The 24,059-nt window shown below is 43.3% G+C and overlaps 1 protein-coding gene across 1 annotated transcript in view; it reads right to left on the bottom strand.

Annotated features, from left to right (window-relative positions):
* Window positions 1-24,059, bottom strand: part of PTPRQ (protein tyrosine phosphatase receptor type Q) — a 677,639-nt gene that overhangs the window by 424,299 nt on the left and 229,281 nt on the right. Inside the window, exon 15 of the mRNA XM_077265498.1 lies at window positions 503-675. Coding sequence (XP_077121613.1) covers window positions 503-675 — 173 coding nt within the window. The remainder of the gene's footprint in view (window positions 1-502; window positions 676-24,059) is intronic.

Raw genomic sequence — 24,059 nt, forward strand, 5'->3', positions numbered from 1 at the left:
ATCAGATCAAAATGGCAGACAATTGCTCCATATACTTTCCCTATGTCAGTAATACACTAATAGGAAAACTTCAGTAGTCTAGGCTATTAGTCTAACTTCCCGAACTAGTGACAGATACAGTTTGTACAATGGAGATATGCGTTCAGTTTTCATTTAATGCTCTATATCATGTAGTTCTACCTAAAATGAATGACCGTCGTACAAGCGATGTGTGTTTCTGAAGAAAACAATTCTTGGTTTATGTTTTGTCTTTGATTTTAACTTTGATGCCTACAACAATCTTATCAGCACTCCTTTAATTGAAGTAAAAACAGGAAACACTTGTAGGTGTTGAGCTATACCAAGTAGGTGTAAATGAAAGGAAAGGAGTCGCCTTCTTATCCCACAGAAGACATGGAAATCAGGCAAAGTGAGAAAACACTCACAAGGCAATAAGTGATCACTAATTGTTCAATGCAAAAAGATAAGTGTAAAATTTAAAGAACAGAAAAAAACACACTACCTTATATTTTCCTGTGAGAATTGTATTTTCAATGGCTGCTGCTGTTTCTTTTACAAATGCCCTAACCCTGTATTGGGTAATGATGCCATTTGGTTGCTGTGGTCTTCTCCAGCTCACTGTTATAAAGTTGGCTTCCACTTCTTTTGCATTTAAATCAGATACAGCGCTGGGTACTTGAAATATATATAGAAAAGAAAGTGATAGAAAAGATACAGTAATTAGCCAATGTATATGTCATTTCCCTAAAGCTTCTTCCAATCTACACATCTAGAACACTTTTATTACTAGTAATTGTCTAGTTAGGCTGGGTTCAGACAGCCATATTGGAAATTGGGACATTTGTGGCTACAAATTGTGGCTGAGACTATCTCCACGTGCAGCTCTGTGTACTTGTCCGCATTGCAGGTGGGTGTAGGAGCTGTCTTTATATTGCATGGATTATTCTGGTCCAAAGTAGTGCATGCTGACATTTTTTTTCCACCATTTGGCACACTGGCTTGTGCTCACTTTGTATAGTCTGTGGATCTGCAGGAAGATTGTATTACGCTTCTGTGTAACCACCTCATTATACTGTGAGCCACGACTGTAAGCATGACCCTCCAGCTTTGCAAAACAAGTTGCTAATCAAACTGGCTGGGCTTACAGCCACCGTTTACAGTGCAGAGCATATGTTGGAAGCAAGCTGTTATTCATAGTGCCAAGGCTTGCTGTCACGACTCATTTGTCAGATGACCCGAGACCAGGGGCTCCTTCCCTGCCCCTAACGCTACGGGGTGCCCTAGCTCGGCCTATTCCCCGGGTTACTTCTGAAGGTGAAGATACCAGAGGCACGTACCTTGCCTTATCTCCTGTATCTGCCCTCTGTCTGTACCCTTTCCCCACCCAGAGAAGAGGGGCGCTACTGTGCACAGCAGTACACCAACCCGACAAACAAGGCAACACAAACAAGGGTAACTTCACTCACATATACAGAGGAATGCACCGGGGAGTGGAGGATGGGGAAAAACCAAAGTAGGAGAAGGAACGGAAATTATCACACTTACAAACACAAGTGTAATGTAAACCAAAAGGACAATCTGTTTACATATGTTTTACCATTAATGTCTATAGGGACATTCTCACAAAACACGATATTCTGGGCATATACTGTACAGTATGTCAGTCGTGCACCGCTGATAAGGTGTGAATTTAGCCTCAAAGCAACAAAACCAAAATCTTCCACGTGCCTACGTAACTGAACTATTATATAAATAAATTAATATTGAGGCAACATCAAATTGATGCAAAGTAATCAGTCTTTTAAAGGGAACCTGTCAGGTCCAATAACAGTAATAACCTGCAGATATAGGGTTAGTCTGCAGGCTAATCGCATTTTGAAGGTGCTTAGCCGCAGTACTGAAAGTGTGTCACCCGGGAGAAAATGAACTTTGTTTCCTCCAGGAGCTGCAGGCTTTCAGTCATGCAGGCATGCCCAGATTAATTACTGTCACATCTCACAGCACTGACAGCGGAAGTTGTATGCATGCCATGGCACTGACTGGCAGCCGGCTCTACCAGTGCATTAGTACTACGACTGGGTTTCTTCATAACACTATTAACCTGTAGTTTGACCCCATATCTCCATGTTAACAGTATTATTGGACATGACATGTTCCCTTTAAGCCTGACAGCTAGTGGTTACATTATCAATATATTTATAAATCACAGATTACGTCATCATTATTTATTACATTGTGATATTTGTTACCCTCTCAAGAACTTGAAATTTTCATTTTTGCATTTTTCGTTTTCAACTTTAGTTTTCCCTTTCTGTTATTCCAAACTTTTTAATTTTTCCATTAACATAGGGTGTTTTTTTTGCGGGATAAGTTGTAGTTTTAAATTACACCACTCATTTTACCATATAATGTTTTAAAAAATGTGAAAAAAATTCAATGTTATGAAATGGTAAAAAAATTGTCAATGTTTGGGGCTTGTCAACTGAGCTGTAGATTATATTCACAACAATTTCAGGTACATACAATGTTTTGATCGATTTTTATTGCATACTTTGGAGAAAGTGTGGTGTTTTCATTTTGACCTTCATTATGTGTTTAAATAATTTCATATTTTGAAAGTTGAACTTTTATGGATGTGACGGTGTCAAATATGTTTTTTTATTAATATATGTATTTATATTGTCAAATGTGCATGTCAAAGGAGCATGATTTAAACTGCTGGAATGTTTTTCTACATTTTTTCTATTTTCATATCTTTTTTTTCTTTTTTACTTTATTTTTTAGTTGCCATAATGGAATTAAACTTAGATTGTTTGCGCTATATACTACATTATTACAGTGCTGAAATATATTGTGTCATTTATGTGTTCCTAAGAAGCTCATTTAGCTAACAAGCATATTAATGTGGGAATCATCTCATATCAATTGTCCAAACTAATGGTATCAAGCATTGTTCAAAATGGGGTAGAATTAGGATGGGATACAGCGCTGTAACTTTTACACTATCTTATTTTTGTCTCTGTGAGATCTCAGCAGGGAGGAAAAATGTGGGTAACAAGTGTCCAACTCCTTACACATCTCCGTATGTTCTCTTCAGGAAGTGTTCTCCTATGTCCTCCTAGGTTCACAGCCCACACCGGAGAATGGATGTACTCTGAGTATCTACATAAAGCAGCCATATTTGATTTGAGTGTATGGGCACTATTATTACTATAAAGTACAGGATTCATGTCATTAAAAGATCTTCCAGATGCCAGTGTGCATTAGCAGCATTTTTTTTCTTTTTGCACAATTTTTCATACTAAAAACTACTGCATTTAATCACGATTTCCCACAACAATTAATGTAGATGTAATGCCTCAGTAGGAGGATATAACTTCACAGGTCCTAATCAGAACAATTAGAGGTCTTTTATTTGCACACAGGCTATTGACACTTAATTAAGAGATCACAAGTGCAGTAGGCCTAAACTCGCCCTCCATACAAGCTGCTAAGTGTTAAGTACCATCCTGCACCTTGCTAGGGGAAACAAAGGTGTCAATGCTAATCACCACAGTAGTGTAGAAAGGTCAAAATCACACTATTATGTCACCAGACAAACAATAGAAAGCCTGGTGTAAAGGGTACATACAAATATTGGTTACCAAAATTACACTGATGTATCCATGTTTATATCTGAAAAAATGACCTCCTAGTGTAAATTATAAGTTTAAGTCACCAGGAAGGTCAGGGGCCATAAAAAAACAAAAGGTTACTACTCAAGTTCATTTATACAGGTGAAAGATCTCCATGTTATCTCAAATGATCTTGTAATACTAGTTTTGATTTATATACCACAGTATATGATGCCGCGCTTGGGGGTAAACTATCTGAGGTGTCGAAGTCAAGATTAAACTGGTGGATCTGGTTGCTTAATTCCCTACTTTAATCATTAAGCTGGATATTACTCTTGTGAATAAAAAACATAAGGCCTGGTGTGCAAAAGAATTACAATGGTAAAAGCCACCCCTTAATGTTCTGCAAATGACATAGGTATATGCGGTGTTAGCGCTTACCCTAAATTGCGGTGAATGTCCGTCCGTGTCACAAGATCCACGGAGTTTCATCCGGCTGTGCGGTAATGGATATGCAGGGGCTTGGATATAGGTTGCTTCTTGCTAACGGTAGGAAGTGGGGAGCACCTCAGCTGTGCAACACCAGAGGAGCCCCGGCAGAAGGCGTCCTTGGATACAGATGAAAAAAGGACGCCTTCGGTCTGGGATATCCATTACCACACAGCCGGATGAAACTCGGTGGATCTTGTGACATTACATTTATATATACTCTATCTTCATCTACTATATAATTGTCTAAGGGGTACTTCCGTCTTTCTGTCTGTCCTTCTGTCTGTCTGTCTGTCACGGATATTCATTGGTCGCGACCTCTGTCTGTCATGGAATCCAAGTCGCTGATTGGTCTGTGTCAAAACAGCCACGACCAATCAGCGACGGCCACAGTCCGGCGGAAAAATGGCCGCTCCTTCCTCCCCACAGTCAGTGCCCTCTCCGTACTCCCCTCCAGTCTGCCCTCACACAGGGTTAATGGCAGCGGTAACAGACCATGCTATGCCGCGGTGTAATGCACTCCATTACCGCTGCTATTACCCTGTGTGACCAACTTTTTACTATTCATGCAGCCTATGCAGCATGAATAGTAAAACGATCTAATGTTAAAAATAATTTAAAAAATAAAAAATCGTTATATACTCACCGTCCGTTGGCCCCTCGGATCCAGAACCGGCCTTTCCCGCTCGCGACACTCCGGTAACCTGTCCATGCTGCGATCTCGCGAGATGATGACGTAGCAGTCTCGCGAGACCGCTACATCATCATCTCGCGAGACTGCAATGCACTCTTGGGACTGGAGTGCGCGAGGAGCATCGGTACAGGCTTCGCTTGGATCCAGGGGCTCCGGAAGGTGAGTATATAACTATTTTTTATTTTATTTCTTTTTTTTAACAGGGATATGATGCCCACATTGCTATATACTACGTGGGCTGGGCAATATACTACATGGGCTGTGCTATATACTACGTGGCTGGGCAACATACTGCATGGGCTGGGCAATATACTACGTGGGCTGGGCAATATACGTGGGCTGTGCAATATACTACATGGGCTGTGCTATATACTACGTGGCTGGGCAATATACTACATGGGCTGTGCTATATACTACGTGGCTGGGCAATATACTACGTGACTATACAACTTGGGCTGCGCAATATACAACATGGGCTGCGCAATATACAACGTGGGCTGCGCAATATGCAATGTGGGCTGTGCAATATGCAACGTGGGCTGCGCAATATGCAACGTGGGCTGCGCAATATGCAACGTGGGCTGCGCAATATACAACGTGGGCTGCGCAATATGCAACGTGGGCTGCGCAATATGCAACGTGGACTGCGCAAAATGCAACGTGGGCTGCTCAATAATATGCAACGTGGGCTGCGCAATATACAACATGGGCTGCACAATTAACAACGTGGGCTGCGCAATATACTACGTGGACTGGGCAATATACTACGTGGGCTGCACAATATACAATGTGGGCTGTGCAACATACAACGTGGGCTGCGGAATATACATCATGGGCTGCGCAATATGCAACGTGGGCTGCGCAATATACAACGTGGGCTGCGCAATTAACAACGTGGGCTGCACAATATACTACGTGGACTGTGCAATATACTACATGGGCTGTGCAATATACAACGTGGGCTGCGCAATGTACAATGTGTGCTGCGCAATGTACTACGTGGGCTGCGCAATATACAATGTGAGCTGGGCAATGTGCTACGTGGGCTGCGCAATGTACTGCGTGGGCTGCGCAATGTACTGCGTGGGCTGCGCAATGTACTGCGTGGGCTGCGCAATGTACTGCGTCGGCTGCGCAATGTACTGCGTGGGCTGCGCAATGTACTGCGTGGGCTGCGCAATGTACTGCGTGGGCTACACAATGTACTGTGTGGGCTGCGCAATATACTACGTGGGCTGTGCTATACACTACGCATACATATTCTAGAATACCTGATGCGTTAGAATCGGGCCACCATCTAGTACTAAAATAAGCATGTTGTTGGACAATGTTTACTATTATGCACAGGTAGTTTTAATTTGTTTTCATTAAATAGTAAAGTTTTATTCAGAATTTTTTTTTATCTTTAATTAATGGTTATTGTCTATAATGCAACAGGGATTGCATAATAGGAGTACATTATTCTTCAAACTGCACACCAGCTACTGCAGAACGTCTTTTTATCATCGAAGAGGGAGAGTCCGGCACATTATTGTTTGATTTATGTTTTACGGTGGTAACAGGTCAACTGTGGCTGGAAATAGAGACTTTGTGGCTGCATCTGTTTAGCTTGTGTTGTACAGGATAGTCTAAATCACAAGCTAAGAGCTAAAAGTAGTCTAGTGACATTCTGTAATGAACAGAAAATGAACCTGTTCTCACTATTTTAGGTTGCAGTACTAGAGTTGCTGCAGTCCTACAATGGAGGCATTGTTTGTTCACATGCGCAACCTGCAGGATACATTAGTCAGTCTGCATAGATAGGACACCTGGAATATACCCAGAGACTGACATGTGCATATCTCATCTACACTTAAAGGACCAGAACAAGGGACACCTATAAACCATGTCTCAGGACACCAGGGCCACCAATTTATCAGTTTGCAGTTAAATCTTCCCACAATAAATGAGTTAAACCAGTGAACATTATAATTAGTATTATTAACTATCCAAACATTTTACAATTGTTAATGAGAGAATATTTATTGATCATGCTTTTTTTTTTTTTGTATTGTCAGTTGCCATCAGCGGGTGGGGAGAAACCCACCAGCATGTATCAGCTGACAGGTTCTCTGTAAAGGGGCATTCCCATCTCCAAGATTCTATTTCACTATATACCCGGTGTAATAACATTAATATTAGCAAATATCTCCAATTAGAAATGTAGTATAGTTCTTCTGATTCACTATGTCGCTTATCCCATTTGCAGGCATTGCAGTAGTTTAGGTATCCATGGTTACAACCACTAACAACTAACAAACTGTCACTATATGAGTGGTCACAACCATGGATACCTAAGCTACTGCAATGCCCTGCACATGGGGTAAGCTACATAGTAAATCAGAAGAACTATACTACCTTTCTAACTGGAGGTATTTGCTAATATTATTATTATACCTACTATAAATTGGAATACACCTTTAGGTGTTAGGAGCATCCTGTGGTTATGCTAGCTAGCCTGTAGCATTGTTATTTGCCATTACCTACATTTTTTTGTAGCTGTATAACTCCTTTATTTTTAAGATTTTTTATCAATGGGCACCTTTCTGGGGTCTTTATTTGTTTTGGGAGTATAAGGGTCTACATTTATGTATGTAAACCGTCTGATTGTGGTTATTTGGGGTTTTCTAGGGTATGCATTTATTGAGGGGGTTTGGTGTGTGTGGTAGGTAGGTTCACTGGGTTGTGTGATAAAAGGGTCAAGTACTATTTGGGATTCAAATTTTGTTCAGGATGTCCAATATAAATGAGAGAAGCATAAGACCAAAATAGTGCACCGCTTTGGACTCCATTCTCCATTATATCTGTTTTCATACTTTAGGAAGTATGATTTTTCAGTAGAAAATGTGAAGACTCAACTTTCCGAGATTGCTATATACATAGTGCAATGATCAATAAGTGCCATATATACAATTAACTAAGTGGCAGAGCCATCTTCTGTATTAGAAAAACAGTCATTTCCACATCATCCTCCAGTTATATTCTTTAATCTAGCATTTAAATAAATCATGTATTGGGAAATACTTACATTTTTGAAGTGGTTGGTTTGCTTAATTTTTCAGTTGCTCTTTTTCATTTTACACCAATTATATATAGAATGATTGTGATTATTTTCTTTTCCCAGGATACATGAAAATCACAATTTCTAAAAACTATATGTAGAAGCAGAACCTTACTGTGACTGTTACACATTAGTATATACTGCCACCATGTGGACACAATATCAATCTGCAGTTGCTGGCTCTGTTACTAAATTCCCTGGCCTATATTTTTTACCAATGCAAAACAAAACTATACAGCTTAATCTGTGACTAGGACAGAAATGAAGATATGTCCTAGTCACAGATTAAACTCAATAGTAGTGGGCAAAAACAAACAGTAACGTTTGGAGTTTGTACTGAACACATAGTGCCCATGCCCATGCACAGATATAGAACACTGACTTCTACCTGAAGTCAGTGTTACTGTTTGGGTTCGGCAGCCCTGAACATCCGGTGTTTCCCACACTATTATCTGTGTGAAAGCGCAAAAAACACCAGCTCTGATTGGCTGAAAGTTCGTTACTGCTAGTCAAAGCTCTGAGTTTCCCACGCTGTCATTCAGTGACAGTGTGGGAAACACTGGATGTTCTGGCTGCGAAACCCAAACAGTAACATGGATTTCAGGGAGAAGGTTACCGCCAGTCACAAGCATCGCTTGAGAGTACTACTCTCTTCATCGTACGCCCGGCCTAAAATAAAAAAAATTGTGTGGGGCCCACACTATTTTTGCTAACGAGAGCAGGAAAAAACGATAGCTGCAGTCTGCAGCCCTCAGCTGTCAGCATTATATTGCATTCTCACACTGTTTTTTTAATTAAAATAAATAATTGAAAAACACGGCGTTGGGTCCTCCCCATTTTTGACAACAAGCCAAGGTAAAGCAGACAGCTGGTGGCTGGTATTCTCAGACTGAGAAGGGGCCATGAATATTGGCACTCCCCAGCCTTAAAATCAATCAAAAGCAGACCGTAGCAGCCCCAGAAAAGGTGCATATATTAGAAGTAGTGATGAGCAAATATACTCGTTACTCGAGATTTCTCGAGCACGCTCGGGGGTCCTCCGAGCATTTTTTAGTGCTTGGAGATTTAGTTTTTCTTGCCGCAGCTGAATGATTTACATCTGTTAGCCAGCATAAGTACATGTGGGGGTTCCCTAGCAACCAGACAACCCCCACATGTACTTATGCTGGCTAACAGATGTAAGTCATTCAGCTGCGGCAAGAAAAACTAAATCTCCAAGCACTAAAAAATACTCGGAGGACCCCCGAGCATGCTGGGAAATCTAGAGAGCTCATCACTAATTAGAAGTACTAATTCTGGCGCTTTTCCCAGCTCTTCCCACTTGCCATGTAGTGGTGGCAAGTGAGGTTCATATTTTTGGGGTTGATGTCACCTTTGTAGTCAATATTGCCTTGCGCAGGCGTGTACTCAAGAGGACAGAGAATGAACTTCAATCCAATATTGCGACCAGCATGCAGCCAGCGGGTAAGGAAAGGGTGAATCAAACACCCGAAAACCCCGCCCATATGACCCAAAACCGGTCCCGCCAAATTCAGGTGACAGGTTCCCTTTAATATGAGTGGAGATGGGGGGATTTATTGTGTGGGGGAGATTTAATGTGAGTGGGGATTTATTGTGGGGGGGAGATTTAATGTGAGTGGAGATGGGGGGTTTTATTGTGGGGGGAGATTTAATGTGAGTAAAGATGGGGGGATTTATTGTGGGGGGGAGATTTAATGTGAGTAGGGAGGGGGGATTTATTGTGTGTGGGGAGAATTGGAGTGGAGATGGGGGATTGAATGTGTGGGGGGAGATTTGTCATGGGGATGGGGGGATTTAATGTGTGGGGGAGATCTGAGGACACAAAATGAAGAGCAAAGGGGGAGATGGGGGGCACGTATGAGAAAACAGTATGGGGGAATGGGGGGCATGTAGGAGGAAACAGTATGGGGGATGGGTGCAGACAGTTTGGGGAGCAAATGGGGGAATGTATGCAGACACAGTATGAGTAGCGATGTGAAAAACATATGTGGACAGAGTACGAGGAGTGAGGGTGTTGGGATGTGTGCATGCGTAGCATGGAGGGACAGTGTAAGGGCACAGCCAGGAGGGGACAGTATACCAAGGAGGGGGAGTGTGATGAGAGAGTACAGTATAAATACTGGGCCCTATAGGGGGGACACTGTTATGACCCCAATGGCAGAGGGTTTCAAAAGTACATACCAAGTCTGCAAACATAAAAAACCAGCTCATAGGGCAGTGGTAACTGGGCTAACCGTATATCTAATCCTAGCACCACAAATAGCAGCAGCCGGGGAACGTGCCTACGTTGGTTCTAGACGTCTTGCGCCAGCCGGAGAACTAACTAACCCTAGAAGGGAAAAGATAGACCTTTCTTGCCTCCAGAGAAAAGACCCCAAAAGTTGGATACAAGCCCCCCACAAATAATAACGGTGAGGTAAGGAGAAAAGACAAACGTAAGAATGAACTAGATATTTAGCAAAGAGAGGCCCACTGACTAATAGCAGAATATAGTAAGATGACTTATACGGTCAGCAAAAACCCTATCAAAATTTCCACGCTGGATATTCAAGAACCCCCGAACCGTCTAACGGCCCGGGGGGAGAACACCAGCCCCCTAGAGCTTCCAGCAAAATCAGGAATCACATTTAGTACAAGCTGGACAGAAAATAAGAGCAATACAGATAACCAAAAAAACAAGGAAGCAGGACTTAGCTTAATTTTGCAAGAACCAAGACCAGCAGACAGGAGCAAACAGAAAGGATCTGATTACAACGATGCCAGGCACTGGACTGAGGATCCAGGAAGTTTATATAGCAACACCCCTGGACTAACGACCCAGGTGGGTGCCAAACTGAGGAAAGACAATCCCAGAGTCATATCACTAGTGACCACAAGAGGGAGCCAAAAAAGTCTAATTCACAACAGTACCCCCCCTTTAAGGAGGGGTCACCGAACCCTCACCAAGACCACCAGGGCGATCAGGATGAGCAGCGTGAAAGGCACGAACTAAATCGGCCGCATGCACATCAGAGGCAACCACCCAGGAATTATCCTCCTGGCCATAGCCCTTCCACTTGACCAGATACTGAAGCCTCCGTCTGGAGAGACAAGAATCCAAGATCTTCTCCACCACGTACTCCAACTCGCCCTCAACCAACACCGGAGCAGGAGGCTCAACAGAAGGAACCACAGGCACAACGTACCGCCGCAACAAAGACCTATGGAACACGTTGTGAATGGCAAACGACACCGGAAGATCCAAGCGAAAGGACACAGGATTAAGGATTTCCACTATCTTGTAAGGACCGATGAAGCGAGGCTTAAATTTAGGAGAGGAGACCTTCATAGGAACAAATCGAGAAGACAGCCATACCAAATCCCCAACACGAAGTCGGGGACCCACACCGCGGCGGCGGTTGGCAAAACGCTGAGCCTTCTCCTGTGACAACTTTAATTTGTCCACCACATGATTCCAGATCTGCTGCAACCTATCCACCACGGAATCTACCCCAGGACAGTCAGAAGGCTCCACGTGTCCCGAGGAAAAAGGAGGATGGAAACCAGAGTTGCAAAAAAAAGGCGAAACCAAAGTAGCGGAACTAGCCCGATTATCAAGGGCAAACTCAGCCAACGGCAAGAAGGTCACCCAATCATCCTGATCTGCAGAAACAAAACACCTCAAATAAGCCTCCAGAGTCTGATTAGTTCGTTCCGTTTGTCCATTAGTCTGAGGATGAAAGGCAGACGAAAACGACAAATCAATGCCCATCTTAGCACAAAAGGATCGCCAGAACCTGGAAACAAACTGGGATCCTCTGTCAGACACAATATTCTCAGGAATGCCGTGCAAACGAACCACATTCTGAAAGAACAAAGGAACCAGATCGGAAGAGGAAGGCAGCTTAGGCAAAGATACCAAATGGACCATCTTGGAAAAGCGATCACATACCACCCAGATGACAGACATGCCCTGAGACACCGGAAGATCTGAAATGAAATCCATGGAAATGTGTGTCCAAGGCCTCTTCGGGACAGGCAAGGGCAAGAGCAACCCGCTGGCACGAGAACAGCAAGGCTTAGCTCGAGCACAACTCCCACAGGACTGCACAAATGACCGCACATCCCGTGACAAGGAAGGCCACCAAAAGGACCTAGCCACCAGATCTCTGGTGCCAAAAATTCCCGGATGCCCTGCCAACACCGAGGAATGAACCTCGGAAATGACTCTGCTGGTCCATTTATCAGGAATAAACAGTCTGTCGGGTGGACAAGAGTCAGGTCTACCAGCCTGAAATCTCTGCAACACACGTCGCAAATCCGGAGAAATGGCTGACAAGATAACTCCCTCTTTAAGAATACCAACTGGTTCTACGACTCCAGGAGAGTCAGGCACAAAGCTCCTTGAAAGAGCATCAGCCTTCACATTCTTTGAACCTGGTAAATACGAGACCACAAAGTCAAAACGGGAGAAAAACAATGACCAACGGGCCTGTCTAGGATTCAGACGTTTAGCAGACTCGAGATACATCAGATTTTTGTGATCAGTCAAGACCATCACACGATGCTTAGCACCCTCGAGCCAATGACGCCACTCCTCAAATGCCCACTTCATGGCCAGCAACTCCTGATTGCCAACATCATAATTCCGCTCAGCAGGCGAAAACTTCCTAGAGAAAAAAGCACATGGTCTCATTACAGAGCAACCAGGGCTTCTCTGCGACAAAATGGCCCCTGCCCCAATCTCAGAAGCATCCACTTCAACCTGAAAGGGAAGTGAGACATCAGGCTGGCACAAAACAGGCGCTGAAGTAAACCGGCACTTCAACTCTTGGAAAGCTTCCACGGCTGCAGGAGCCCAGTTAGCAACATCAGAACCTTTCTTGGTCATATCCGTCAAAGGTTTAACAACGCTAGAAAAATTAGCGATAAAACGACGGTAGAAGTTAGCAAAACCCAAGAACTTCTGAAGACTTTTAACTGACGTGGGCTGAGTCCAATCATGAATAGCTCGGACCTTGACTGGGTCCATCTCCACCGCAGAAGGGGAAAAAATAAAACCCAAAAAGGGAACCTTCTGTACTCCAAAGAGACACTTTGAGCCCTTAACAAACAAAGCATGCTCACGCAAAACCTGAAACACCATCCTGACCTGCTCTACATGCGAGTCCCAATCATCAGAAAAAAACAGAATATCATCCAGATAAACAATCATAAATTTATCCAGATACTTCCGGAAAATATCATGCATAAAGGACTGAAACACTGAAGGAGCATTAGAGAGCCCAAAAGGCATCACCAAGTACTCAAAATGACCTTCGGGCGTATTAAATGCAGTTTTCCATTCATCTCCTTGCTTAATGCGCACAAGGTTGTACGCACCACGAAGATCTATCTTGGTGAACCACTTGGCACCTTTAATCCGGGCAAACAAGTCCGACAACAGAGGCAAAGGATACTGATATTTAACAGTGATTTTATACAGAAGCCGATAGTCAATACAAGGTCTCAAAGATCCGTCCTTCTTGGCCACAAAAAAGAATCCCGCACCAAGAGGGGAAGAGGATGGATGGATATGCCCCTTCTCCAGAGACTCCTTGATATACGAACGCATTGCGGTATGCTCAGGTACAGACAGATTAAATAGTCTTCCCTTAGGAAATTTACTACCTGGAATCAAATCTATGGCGCAGTCACAGTCCCTATGAGGAGGCAGAGCACTGGACCTGGACTCGCTGAATACATCCTGATAATCAGACAAATACTCAGGAACTTCCGAAGGAGTAGAGGAAGCAATAGACACCGGCGGGGAATCACCATGAATTCCCCGACAGCCCCAACTTGACACATACATTGCCTTCCAATCCAAGACTGGATTATGGGTCTGTAACCATGGCAGACCCAAAACAACCAAATCATGCATTTTATGCAGAACAAGAAAACGAATCACCTCCCGATGTTCAGGAGTCATGCACATGGTTACCTGTGTCCAAAACTGCGGTTTATTTTCTGCCAATGGCGTAGCATCAATACCTCTAAGAGGGATAGGATTTACCAAAGGCTCAAGAACAAAACCACAGCGCTTGGCAAATGACAGATCCATAAGACTCAGGGCAGCACCTGAATCCACAAACGCCATAACAGGGTAGGAAGACAATGAGCAAATTAAAGTCACAGACAAAATAAATTTAGGTTGCAAATTACCAATGGCGACAGGGCTAACAACCCTTGTAAGGCGTTTAGAGCATGCTGATATAACATGTGTAGAATCACCACAGTAAAAACACAACCCATTCTGACGTCTATGATTTTTCCGTTCATTTCTAGTCTGAATTCTATCACATTGCATTAAATCAGGTGTTTGTTCAGACAACACCACCAGAGGATTAGCAGTTTTGCGCTCCCGCAAACGCCGGTCAATTTGAATAGCCAGCGCCATGGAATCATTCAGACTTGTAGGAATGGAGAAACCCACCATCACATTCTTAATGGCTTCAGAAAGGCCATTTCTGAAATTTACGGCCAGAGCACACTCATTCCACTGAGTAAGCACGGACCATTTCCGAAATTTTTGGCAATACACTTCAGCTTCATCCTGGCCCTGAGAAATAGCCAGCAAGGCTTTTTCTGCCTGAATTTCAAGATTGGGTTCCTCGTAAAGCAATCCGAGCGCCAGAAAAAATGCATCAATATTTGCCAATGCCGGATCTCCTGGCGCTAGCGAGAAGGCCCAATCCTGAGGGTCGCCCCGTAAGAAAGAGATAACAATTTTAACTTGCTGAGCTGAGTCTCCAGATGAACGGGGTCTCAGAGATAGAAACAATTTACAATTATTCCTGAAATTCCTAAACTTGAATCGGTCTCCAGAGAACAGTTCAGGAATAGGTATTTTAGGTTCAGACATTGGACTACTGGTAACAAAATCTTGTATGCCCTGCACACGAGCAGCAGGCTGATCCACACTTGTAATCAAGGTCTGGACATTCATGTCTGCAGCAAGCTCAAGCCACTTAGAGGTAAAGGAGAGGAACAAAGAGAGGAAAAAAAAAAAAAACTCAGAATTTCCTTTCTTATTATCCCACTTCTGCAATGTATTAAACATTCAACTTTGGCCTGGCATACTGTTATGACCCCAATGGCAGAGGGTTTCAAAAGTACATACCAAGTCTGCAAACATAAAAAACCAGCTCATAGGGCAGTGGTAACTGGGCTAACCGTATATCTAATCCTAGCACCACAAATAGCAGCAGCCGGGGAACGTGCCTACGTTGGTTCTAGACGTCTCGCGCCAGCCGGAGAACTAACTAACCCTAGAAGGGAAAAGATAGACCTTTCTTGCCTCCAGAGAAAAGACCCCAAAAGTTGGATACAAGCCCCCCACAAATAATAACGGTGAGGTAAGGAGAAAAGACAAACGTAAGAATGAACTAGATATTTAGCAAAGAGAGGCCCACTGACTAATAGCAGAATATAGTAAGATGACTTATACGGTCAGCAAAAACCCTATCAAAATTTCCACGCTGGATATTCAAGAACCCCCGAACCGTCTAACGGCCCGGGGGGAGAACACCAGCCCCCTAGAGCTTCCAGCAAAATCAGGAATCACATTTAGTACAAGCTGGACAGAAAATAAGAGCAATACAGATAACCAAAAAAACAAGGAAGCAGGACTTAGCTTAATTTTGCAAGAACCAAGACCAGCAGACAGGAGCAAACAGAAAGGATCTGATTACAACGATGCCAGGCACTGGACTGAGGATCCAGGAAGTTTATATAGCAACACCCCTGGACTAACGACCCAGGTGGGTGCCAAACTGAAGAAAGACAATCCCAGAGTCATATCACTAGTGACCACAAGAGGGAGCCAAAAAAGTCTAATTCACAACAGGACACAGTGTGAGAGGACAGTGTGAAGAGGGGGTCGGTATGGAAAGGGGAGGTCCGTGTAAAGAGCATGTACCATAAGAGGGATTTTCCAGAAGAGTATTGGAAGAATGTCTTATGGTCTGATGAAGCCAAAGTAGAACTGTTTAGTAGAAGCAAAACTTGTTGTGTTCGGAGGAGGCAGAATGCTGAGTTGCATCCAAAGAACATGATACCTAGTGTGAAGCATGGGGTTGGCAACATTATGCTTTGGGGTTGTTTCTCTGCAAAGGTACCAGGACATCTGATCCGTGTACATGAAAGAATGAATGGGGTCATGTATCCTGAGATTTTGAGTGCAAACCTCCTTCCATCAGCAAGGGCATTGAAGAGGAAATGTGGATGGGTCTTTCAGCATGATAATGATTCCAAGCACACCACCGGGATAACGAAGAAGTGGCTTCGTAAGAAGCATATGAAGGTCCTGGATAGTCCTAGCCAGTCTCCAGATCTCAATCCTATAGAAAACCTTTGGACGAAGTTGAAAGTTTGTGTTGCTCAGCGACAAACCCAAAACATCACTGCTCTAGAGGACATCTGGATGGAGGAATGGTCCAACATACCACCAACAGTGTGTGCTAACCTTGTGAAGACTTACAGAAAATGTTTGACCTCTGTCATTGCCAACAAAAGATATATAACAAAATATTGAAATGAACTTTAGTTAATGACCAAATAATTATTTTTCACCATCATTTGCAAAATAAATCTTGCCAAATCAGACAAGGTGATTTTCTGGATTTGTTTTCTCATTTTGACTCTCATAGTTGTGGTCTACCTATGATGTCAATTACAGGTCTTTCTCATCTTTTTAAGTGGGAGAACATGCACAATTGGTGGCTGACTAAATACTTTTTTTCCCCACTGTAGATAGGAGATGTATTGTATAGATAGATAGATATTCGTGAAATATATAATTAGTGCTTTAAATGTTTAGCTTACTGCACATGTATCTTAATATATACTTACCTTGTAATGTCTTCACATCCTGTTCCGTCCAGATGTGTCCGGATCACAGAATTCCAAGATGCAGAAGTTCACCGTATTGGGACACCCTAGTGATGGGTGTTTCATTATGGAACCTGCTGGTGGTACCAGCCTCTTGCACGGTACCACCAGCGGAACACCGTCGCACAACACACACACACTGTATACGCCATACGCACCACACACACACAAACACACACTGTATATGCCATATGCACCACACATACACACACACACACACACACACTGTATATGCTGTGCCCACCAAACACACACACACACACACACACACTGTATACACCATACGCAACAAACACACACACACACACACACACACACACACTGTATATGCCGTATGTAGCCTCTTGCGTGGTACCACCAGCGGAACACCGTCGCGATCAGCCGAATGATTCACTGACCGCCGCCGTCTTTGGGGGAGAGAGAAAGCGCACAGGGGTGAGAGAGAAAGAGCACAGGGGGGGACAAACGGGACAGCACATGAGGGGAGAACACAGCACAGGAAGGATAGAGACAGCAGAGGGACAAGGGGGATAGCACATGGGGTAGACAGGTCAAAGAAGAGAGCACAGATGGGAGAAGTCAGCACATGGGGAAAGAGAGAGTGAATAGGTGGGTGAGCACATGGGGGGAGAGATTCTCAATGCTGCAAAGCCTGCCCCCATCGTGACATTACCGCACTCCTGATGCAATAGCATAGGGCCTCCATCTAGTTAACCTAATAAATGCATAAATCATAAAAATGATGTAGAGTTCCCTCTATATTTGGTAACTAGCAAAGGTAAAGCAGAGAGATCTATGAGCTGATATTCTCAGGCTGGGAATGGTTTTTGGGCCCTTCCCAGCCTAAAAATAGCAGCCTGCAGCCTTCCCCTTCTCCGTTATGTGTTGGCAAATGGCGTAATGGGGCTTGGATATGATGTCAGCTGTGAATTGTCCAAAAACGCATCTGACATTAAGGCCTTCTGTTAGTAAAGGAGAGGTGTCAACCAGACATCCCCATTAATAACCCAGTACTAAAAAGAAAAAAAACACATACAAAAATACTCTCACCGACTTTTTCCCTGCTTCACGGAATGCAGCGTGACCCGGTGACTCAGATGAGTGGTGATGTCAGTAAACTTACTACTCTTCACAGTTGCTGGGTCTCGCGGAGTGCAGCATCAGCCGGGAGTGGCTGCTGCTAAAGCCTATTGGACCTCAGAACGAGGCTCCATAGGCTTTGAACAACAGAATCTTGGAACGTCATGGGAAGTGCTGGGCTATGTCGGACCTGCATGGAAACTTTGTTTTCTAATAGATTGGTGAACCAGGGATGGTGTTGTTATTTCTCTCTTTTTATATTTTTCAGGTTTCCATTTGTGAACTACGTCAGATTCGTTGGAATACGTCAGACCTGAGTGGGATTTTTTTTTAATAAAGTGGTGAACCACAGAAAGGGTTGGGGAGTGTTTTTTTTAAATAAAGTACTTATGTGTGTTTTTTCCTTTTCCGTAATGGGTTAGTAATGGGGGTGTCTGATAGACTCTCTACTACTAATCGGCCTCCCTCTTAGCAAACTCTCCCCGCTCCAATCTGTCCTGAATGCTGCTGCCAGGATCATATTCCTCACCAACCGTTACACCGATGTCTCTACCTTGTGCCAGTCATTACACTGGCTACCCATCCACTCCAGAATCCAGTACAAAACTACTACCCTCATCCACAAAGCACTCCATGGCTCAGCACCACCCTACATCTCCTCTCTGGTCTCAGTCTACCACCCTACCCGTGCCCTCCGCTCCGCTAATGACCTCAGGTTAGCATCCTCAATAATCAGAACCTCCCACTCCCGTCTCCAAGACTTTACACGTGCTGCGCCGATTCTTTGGAATGCACTACCTAGGTTAATACGATTAATCCCCAATCCCCACAGTTTTAAGCGTGCCCTAAAAACGCATTTGTTCAGACTGGCCTACCGCCTCAACGCATTAACCTAACTATCCCTGTGTGGCCTATTAAAAATAGAAAAAACAAAACAAAACACATAATCAGGTTCCTCGCATCATGTTCTCATACACTTTATGCAGTTAATAGCCCTCTGTGTCTGTACTGCTACATACTTAGGCTGTTAACTGGTTCATGCAGCTTTACATGAACACCCGAGCCTTACACTATGGCTGGTCCAAATAACTAAAGCAATTGTTACCATCCACCTCTCGTGTCTCCCCTTTTCCTCATAGTTTGTAAGCTTGCGAGCAGGGCCCTCATTCCTCCTGGTATCTATTTTGAACTGTGATTTCTGTTATGCTGTAATGTCTATTGTCTGTACAAGTCCCCTCTATAAGTTGTAAAGCACTGCGGAATATGTTGGCGCTATATAAATAAAAATTATTATTATTATTATTTATAGACACCTGTCCATTACTATCACCAGGGCTTAATGCGAGCTGTCTTTTTCGACAATTAACAGCTAACATCAACCCCAAGCCCCATTACCCCAATTGCCAATGCACCAGGACAATGGGAAGATCAATTGGAAGATCGAAGGTGAAGCGTCAGAACTGGAGCATCTGATGTGATGCTCCCCTTCTGAGATGGCTGTGGGCTGGTATTTTAGGCTGGGAAGGCTCCAATAACTATGGACCTTCCCAACCTGATAATATAAGCTAACAGCTTTCTGCTTTACCTTTGTTGGTTGCCAAAATGGGGGAACCTCACGGCATTTTTTTCATTTATTTATGTATTAGGTTAATACATGTACAGTAAGCTACACATGCAATGCAAACATTATATATATTACAGATATCTATTTATCTGTCTATTTATCTATGTATTTATCTATATGTTTGCACATCTTTAAAACCTAAAAATATGTTATATCTATTCTGCATTATATTCTGGTAAGTGGTTATACGGTTATTTGTTTTACATACAAACAGGCCACAGACTTATAGTACACTCATCTGAATGAGCCCTTGCACTTCATAATATCACATCATTATATTCTAATTTGTGTCATTATAATACAATTTGTATCATCCACAGTGAAATCCACATTTTGTATAAGATCTATGGCTCAGTATTCCAAAATATATTTGAAAATAGGTTAAAAGTTAACAAATTCAAATAATTTTTTAAGGGAAACCAAACAACCTAACATAGCTGTAAAGTAGGGGTGCACAACATTTTTTTGTTCAAGGGCTACATTGCCATATTGAAGTAATCCTAACAGCCAAAAAGGGGTAAAGGGGTAGTTACATTAATACATCACCCTTTTGGAAGTGCATTGAACAGCAAGGTGTATTGCTGCTGAGGGGAAAAAAATCTCTTTAAATCTTCAGCTTAGCGAATGTGAACGGGCTGAGTGTGACCTGAGTGTAAGTGTGAACGGCGGTAAGTGTGTGACTTGTGATTCAGTGACTTTGGATTCAGGGAGTTTCCAAGGAAGGAATTACTGAATTGCTGTGTGTATTTTATTAATACTTTGTATTCATTTTTATTTAACGCTTCTCCACTATTGTTAATGCCACACAGTGCACATCTTGCCACATGTATGCAGTCCTTGATCAGCCGGTCGAGGGTGCATACTGCTGTGCAAGATGTGATCACGTTGTGCATTTGGAAGCCCAGATTCTGGATCTAAATGTGCAGCTGGCAACACTGAGATCCATTGACAATATGGAAAGGAGTCTTCTGCTCACTGAGCAGACGCTCAATGGGATAGATGAGGGGGGGGATGGTAGGATGGAGCTGCAGGACAGTGAAGTAGCTAGCTGGGTGACAGTTAGAAGGCCGGGTAGAGGGAAGAGTGCCAGGGAGGCTAGTCCTGATCTGGCTCACCCCAATAAGTTTGCTAAGTTGGTAGATGAGGGGGTGCCAGTACAGGGGTAGCACTGCTGCAGCCAGGCATGCCCTCTGAAAGCCGGAGGAGTGACTGCTACAGTAAGGAGGGAAATAGGAAAGCAGGGCAGGCCAGACAGGTGCTGGTAGTGGGGGATTCAATTTTGAACAGCTGACATGTGCCCACAATAGCGGCTGGTGAAATCGCGATTCACCCGCCGCTATTAACTAGTTAAATGCCGCTGTCAAATGCAGACAGCGGCTATTCCAACCATCGGGCCGGAAATGAGCGCATCGCTGACCCCCGTCACATGATCGGGGGTCAACGATGCTTCTGCATAGTAACCATAGAGGTCCTTGAGACCGTTATGGTTACTGATGCCGGTTTGCTGTGAGTGCCACCCTGTGGTCGGAGCTCATAGCAAGCCTGCATTTCAGCTACATAGCAGTGATCTGATGATCGCTGCTATGTAGCAGAGCCAATCGAGTTGTGCCAGCTTCTAGCTTCCCATGGAGGCTATTGAAGCCATGGCAAAAGTTAAAAAAGTTAAAAAAAATGTGAAAAAAAAAAAATATATAAAAGTTTAAATAACCCCCCTTTCAAACCTACACATATTTGGCATCGCCGCGTTCAGAATCGCCCGATCTATCAATAAAAGAAAGCGTTAACCTGATCATTAAACAGCGTAGCGAGAAAAAAATTCGAAACGCCAGAATTACGTTTTTTTGGTCGCCGTGAGATTGCATTAAAATGCAATAACAGGCGATTAAAAGAACATATCTGCACAAAAGTGGTATCAATAAAAATGTCAGCTCGGCACACAAAAAATAAGCCCTCAATCGACCCCAGATCACGAAAAATGGAGACGCTACAGGTATCGGAAAATGGCACCATATTTTTTTTTTTTAGCAAAGTTTGGAATTTTTTTCACCTCTTAGATAAAAGAGAACCTAGACATGTTAGGTGTCTATGAACTCGTAATGACCTGGAGAATCATAATATCAGTTTTAGCATTTAGTGAACCTAGCAAACAAGCCAAACAAAAAACAAGTGTGGGATTGCACTTTTTATGCAATTTCACCGCACTTGGAATTTTTTCCCGTTTTCTAGTACACAACATGGTAAAACCAATGATGTCGTTCAAAAGTACAACTCGTCCTGCAAAAAATAAGCCCTCACATTGCCATTTTGATGGAAAAATAAAAAAAGTTATGGCTCTGGGAAGGAGGGGAGCGAAAAACGAACACGGAAAAACGGAAAATCCCAAGGTCATGAAGAAGTTAAAGATGATATCAGGGAATTAGGCTGCAAGCTGAAAGCAAGGACCTCCGAAGTGAAATACTGCCTATACCACATGCCACGCCAGAGAGGCAATGGGAGATTAGGTTAATATGAATTGGTGTAGGAAGGAGGGGTTTGGGTTCCTGGAGAACTGGTTTGACATCTCAGTTGGCTACAGGTTCTATGCTAGGGACGGGCTGCACCTCAATGGGGAAGGTGCAGCTGTGCTGGGGGAGAGAATGGCTAGAAGGTTAGAGGAATGTTTAAACTAGGGATTGGGGAGGGTATTCATTTTATAGGAGGGAAGATAGAGACCTGGGCAAAAATAAGGAAGTTGGGGGTGGCGGTGGCATGGGGGGTGGAGTTAGAACAGTTAATAATTTAAGAAAGAATAAAGGTGCAGAGAGATACATAAAATGTATGTATACTAATGCCAGAAGCCTCGCCAACAAAATGGACGAATTAGAATTAATGTTGTTGGAGCATAATTATGACATGGTGGGGATATCTGAGATGTGGCTGGATGAGAGCCATGACTGGGTTGTTAACTTGCAGGGCTATAGTCTGTTCAGAAATGACCGCACGGATAAGCGAGGGGGAGGGGTGTGTCTATATGTAAATTCATCCTTAAAACCCATCCTGCGTGCTAATATAGGTGAATCTAATGAAAATGTAGACTCCCTGTGGGTGGAGATAAGGGGAGGGGGAAAAAATAATAAATTACTGATAGGGGTTAGTTATAAGTCTCCAAAAATAATGGAAGCAATGGAGAATATCCTCATAAAGCAAATAGATGAAGCTGTGACTCAAGGAGAAGTCATTATTATGGGGGACTTCAACTACCCTGAAATAGACTGGGTAACAGAAACCTGCAGTTCCAGCAAAGATTATCGGTTTTTGACAACTATGAGAGACAATTACCTTTCACAACTGGTTCAGGACCCAACAAGAAGGGGGGCACTGCTAGACCTAATATTAACCAACAGGCCAGACTGCATATCAAATATAAGGGTTGGGGGTCACTTGGGGAATAGTGATAACAAAATAATAAGTTTTCATGTATCCTTTAATAAGATGTGTAATAGAGGGGTGACAAGGACACTAAACTTCAGGAGGGCAAATTTCCAATGGATGAGAGATGATCTTGGTGCAATTAACTGGGATGATATCCTGAGACATAAAAATACACAAAGAAAATGGGAGATGTTTATTAGCATCCTGGATAGGACCTGTGCACAGTATATACCGTATGGGAATAAACATACTAGAAATAGAAGGAAACCAATATGGCTAAATAGAGCTGTAAGGGGCGCAATAAGTGACAAAAAGAAAGCATTTAGAGAATTAAAGGAAGTAGGTAGTGATGAGGCATTAAATAAATATAGAAAATTAAATAAATTCTGTAAAAAGCAAATCAAGGCAGCAAAAATTGAGACAGAGAAACTCATTGCCAGAGAGAATAAAAATAATCCCAAAATATTCTTTAAAGGGAACCTGTCACCCCCCCCCCCCCCAGTTGTTTCAAACTAAAAGAGCCACCTTGTGCAGCAGTAATGCTGCATTCTGACAAGGTGGCTCTTTTAGTTCTGGGTGCTGTAACTAGAGAAATAATCCTTTTTAAATTTGTAAGAAATACCTGGTCTTCAGTCAAGGAGGCTGGCGTTTCCCCCCTGCTTTAGACGTCACACAGCCGTCACTCACATCTTCTTGACGCTGGGCGCCGCCTCCTCCTCACCGCTGTTTTCAAAATAGCCGGCGCCTGCGCTCTTTTCCCCTGCCTGGTGCAGGCGCAGTGAGCGCTGCCAGTCTTTCCTCATATGCAGCCCAGCTGACTGCACCTGCGCGGCCGCCCTGCCTGTGAATCCCAGCCCCGCAATGTGAATAAATCATAAGTATTTCTTACAAATTTAAAAACGGATTATGTCTCTAGTTACAGCACCCAGAACTAAAAGAGCCACCTTGTCAGAATGCAGCATTACTGCTGCACAAGGTGGCTCTTTTAGTTTGAAACGACTGGGGGGGGGGGGGTGACAGGTTCCCTTTAACTACATAAATAGTAAGAAACTAAAAAATGATAGTGTTGGCCGCCTTAAAAATAAAATCACAAAGTAGAAACAGAAGGTGCTCCAG

Source organism: Ranitomeya variabilis, chromosome 5 (assembly GCF_051348905.1).
Source record: "Ranitomeya variabilis isolate aRanVar5 chromosome 5, aRanVar5.hap1, whole genome shotgun sequence".
NCBI classification, from domain to species: Eukaryota; Metazoa; Chordata; class Amphibia; order Anura; family Dendrobatidae; genus Ranitomeya; species Ranitomeya variabilis.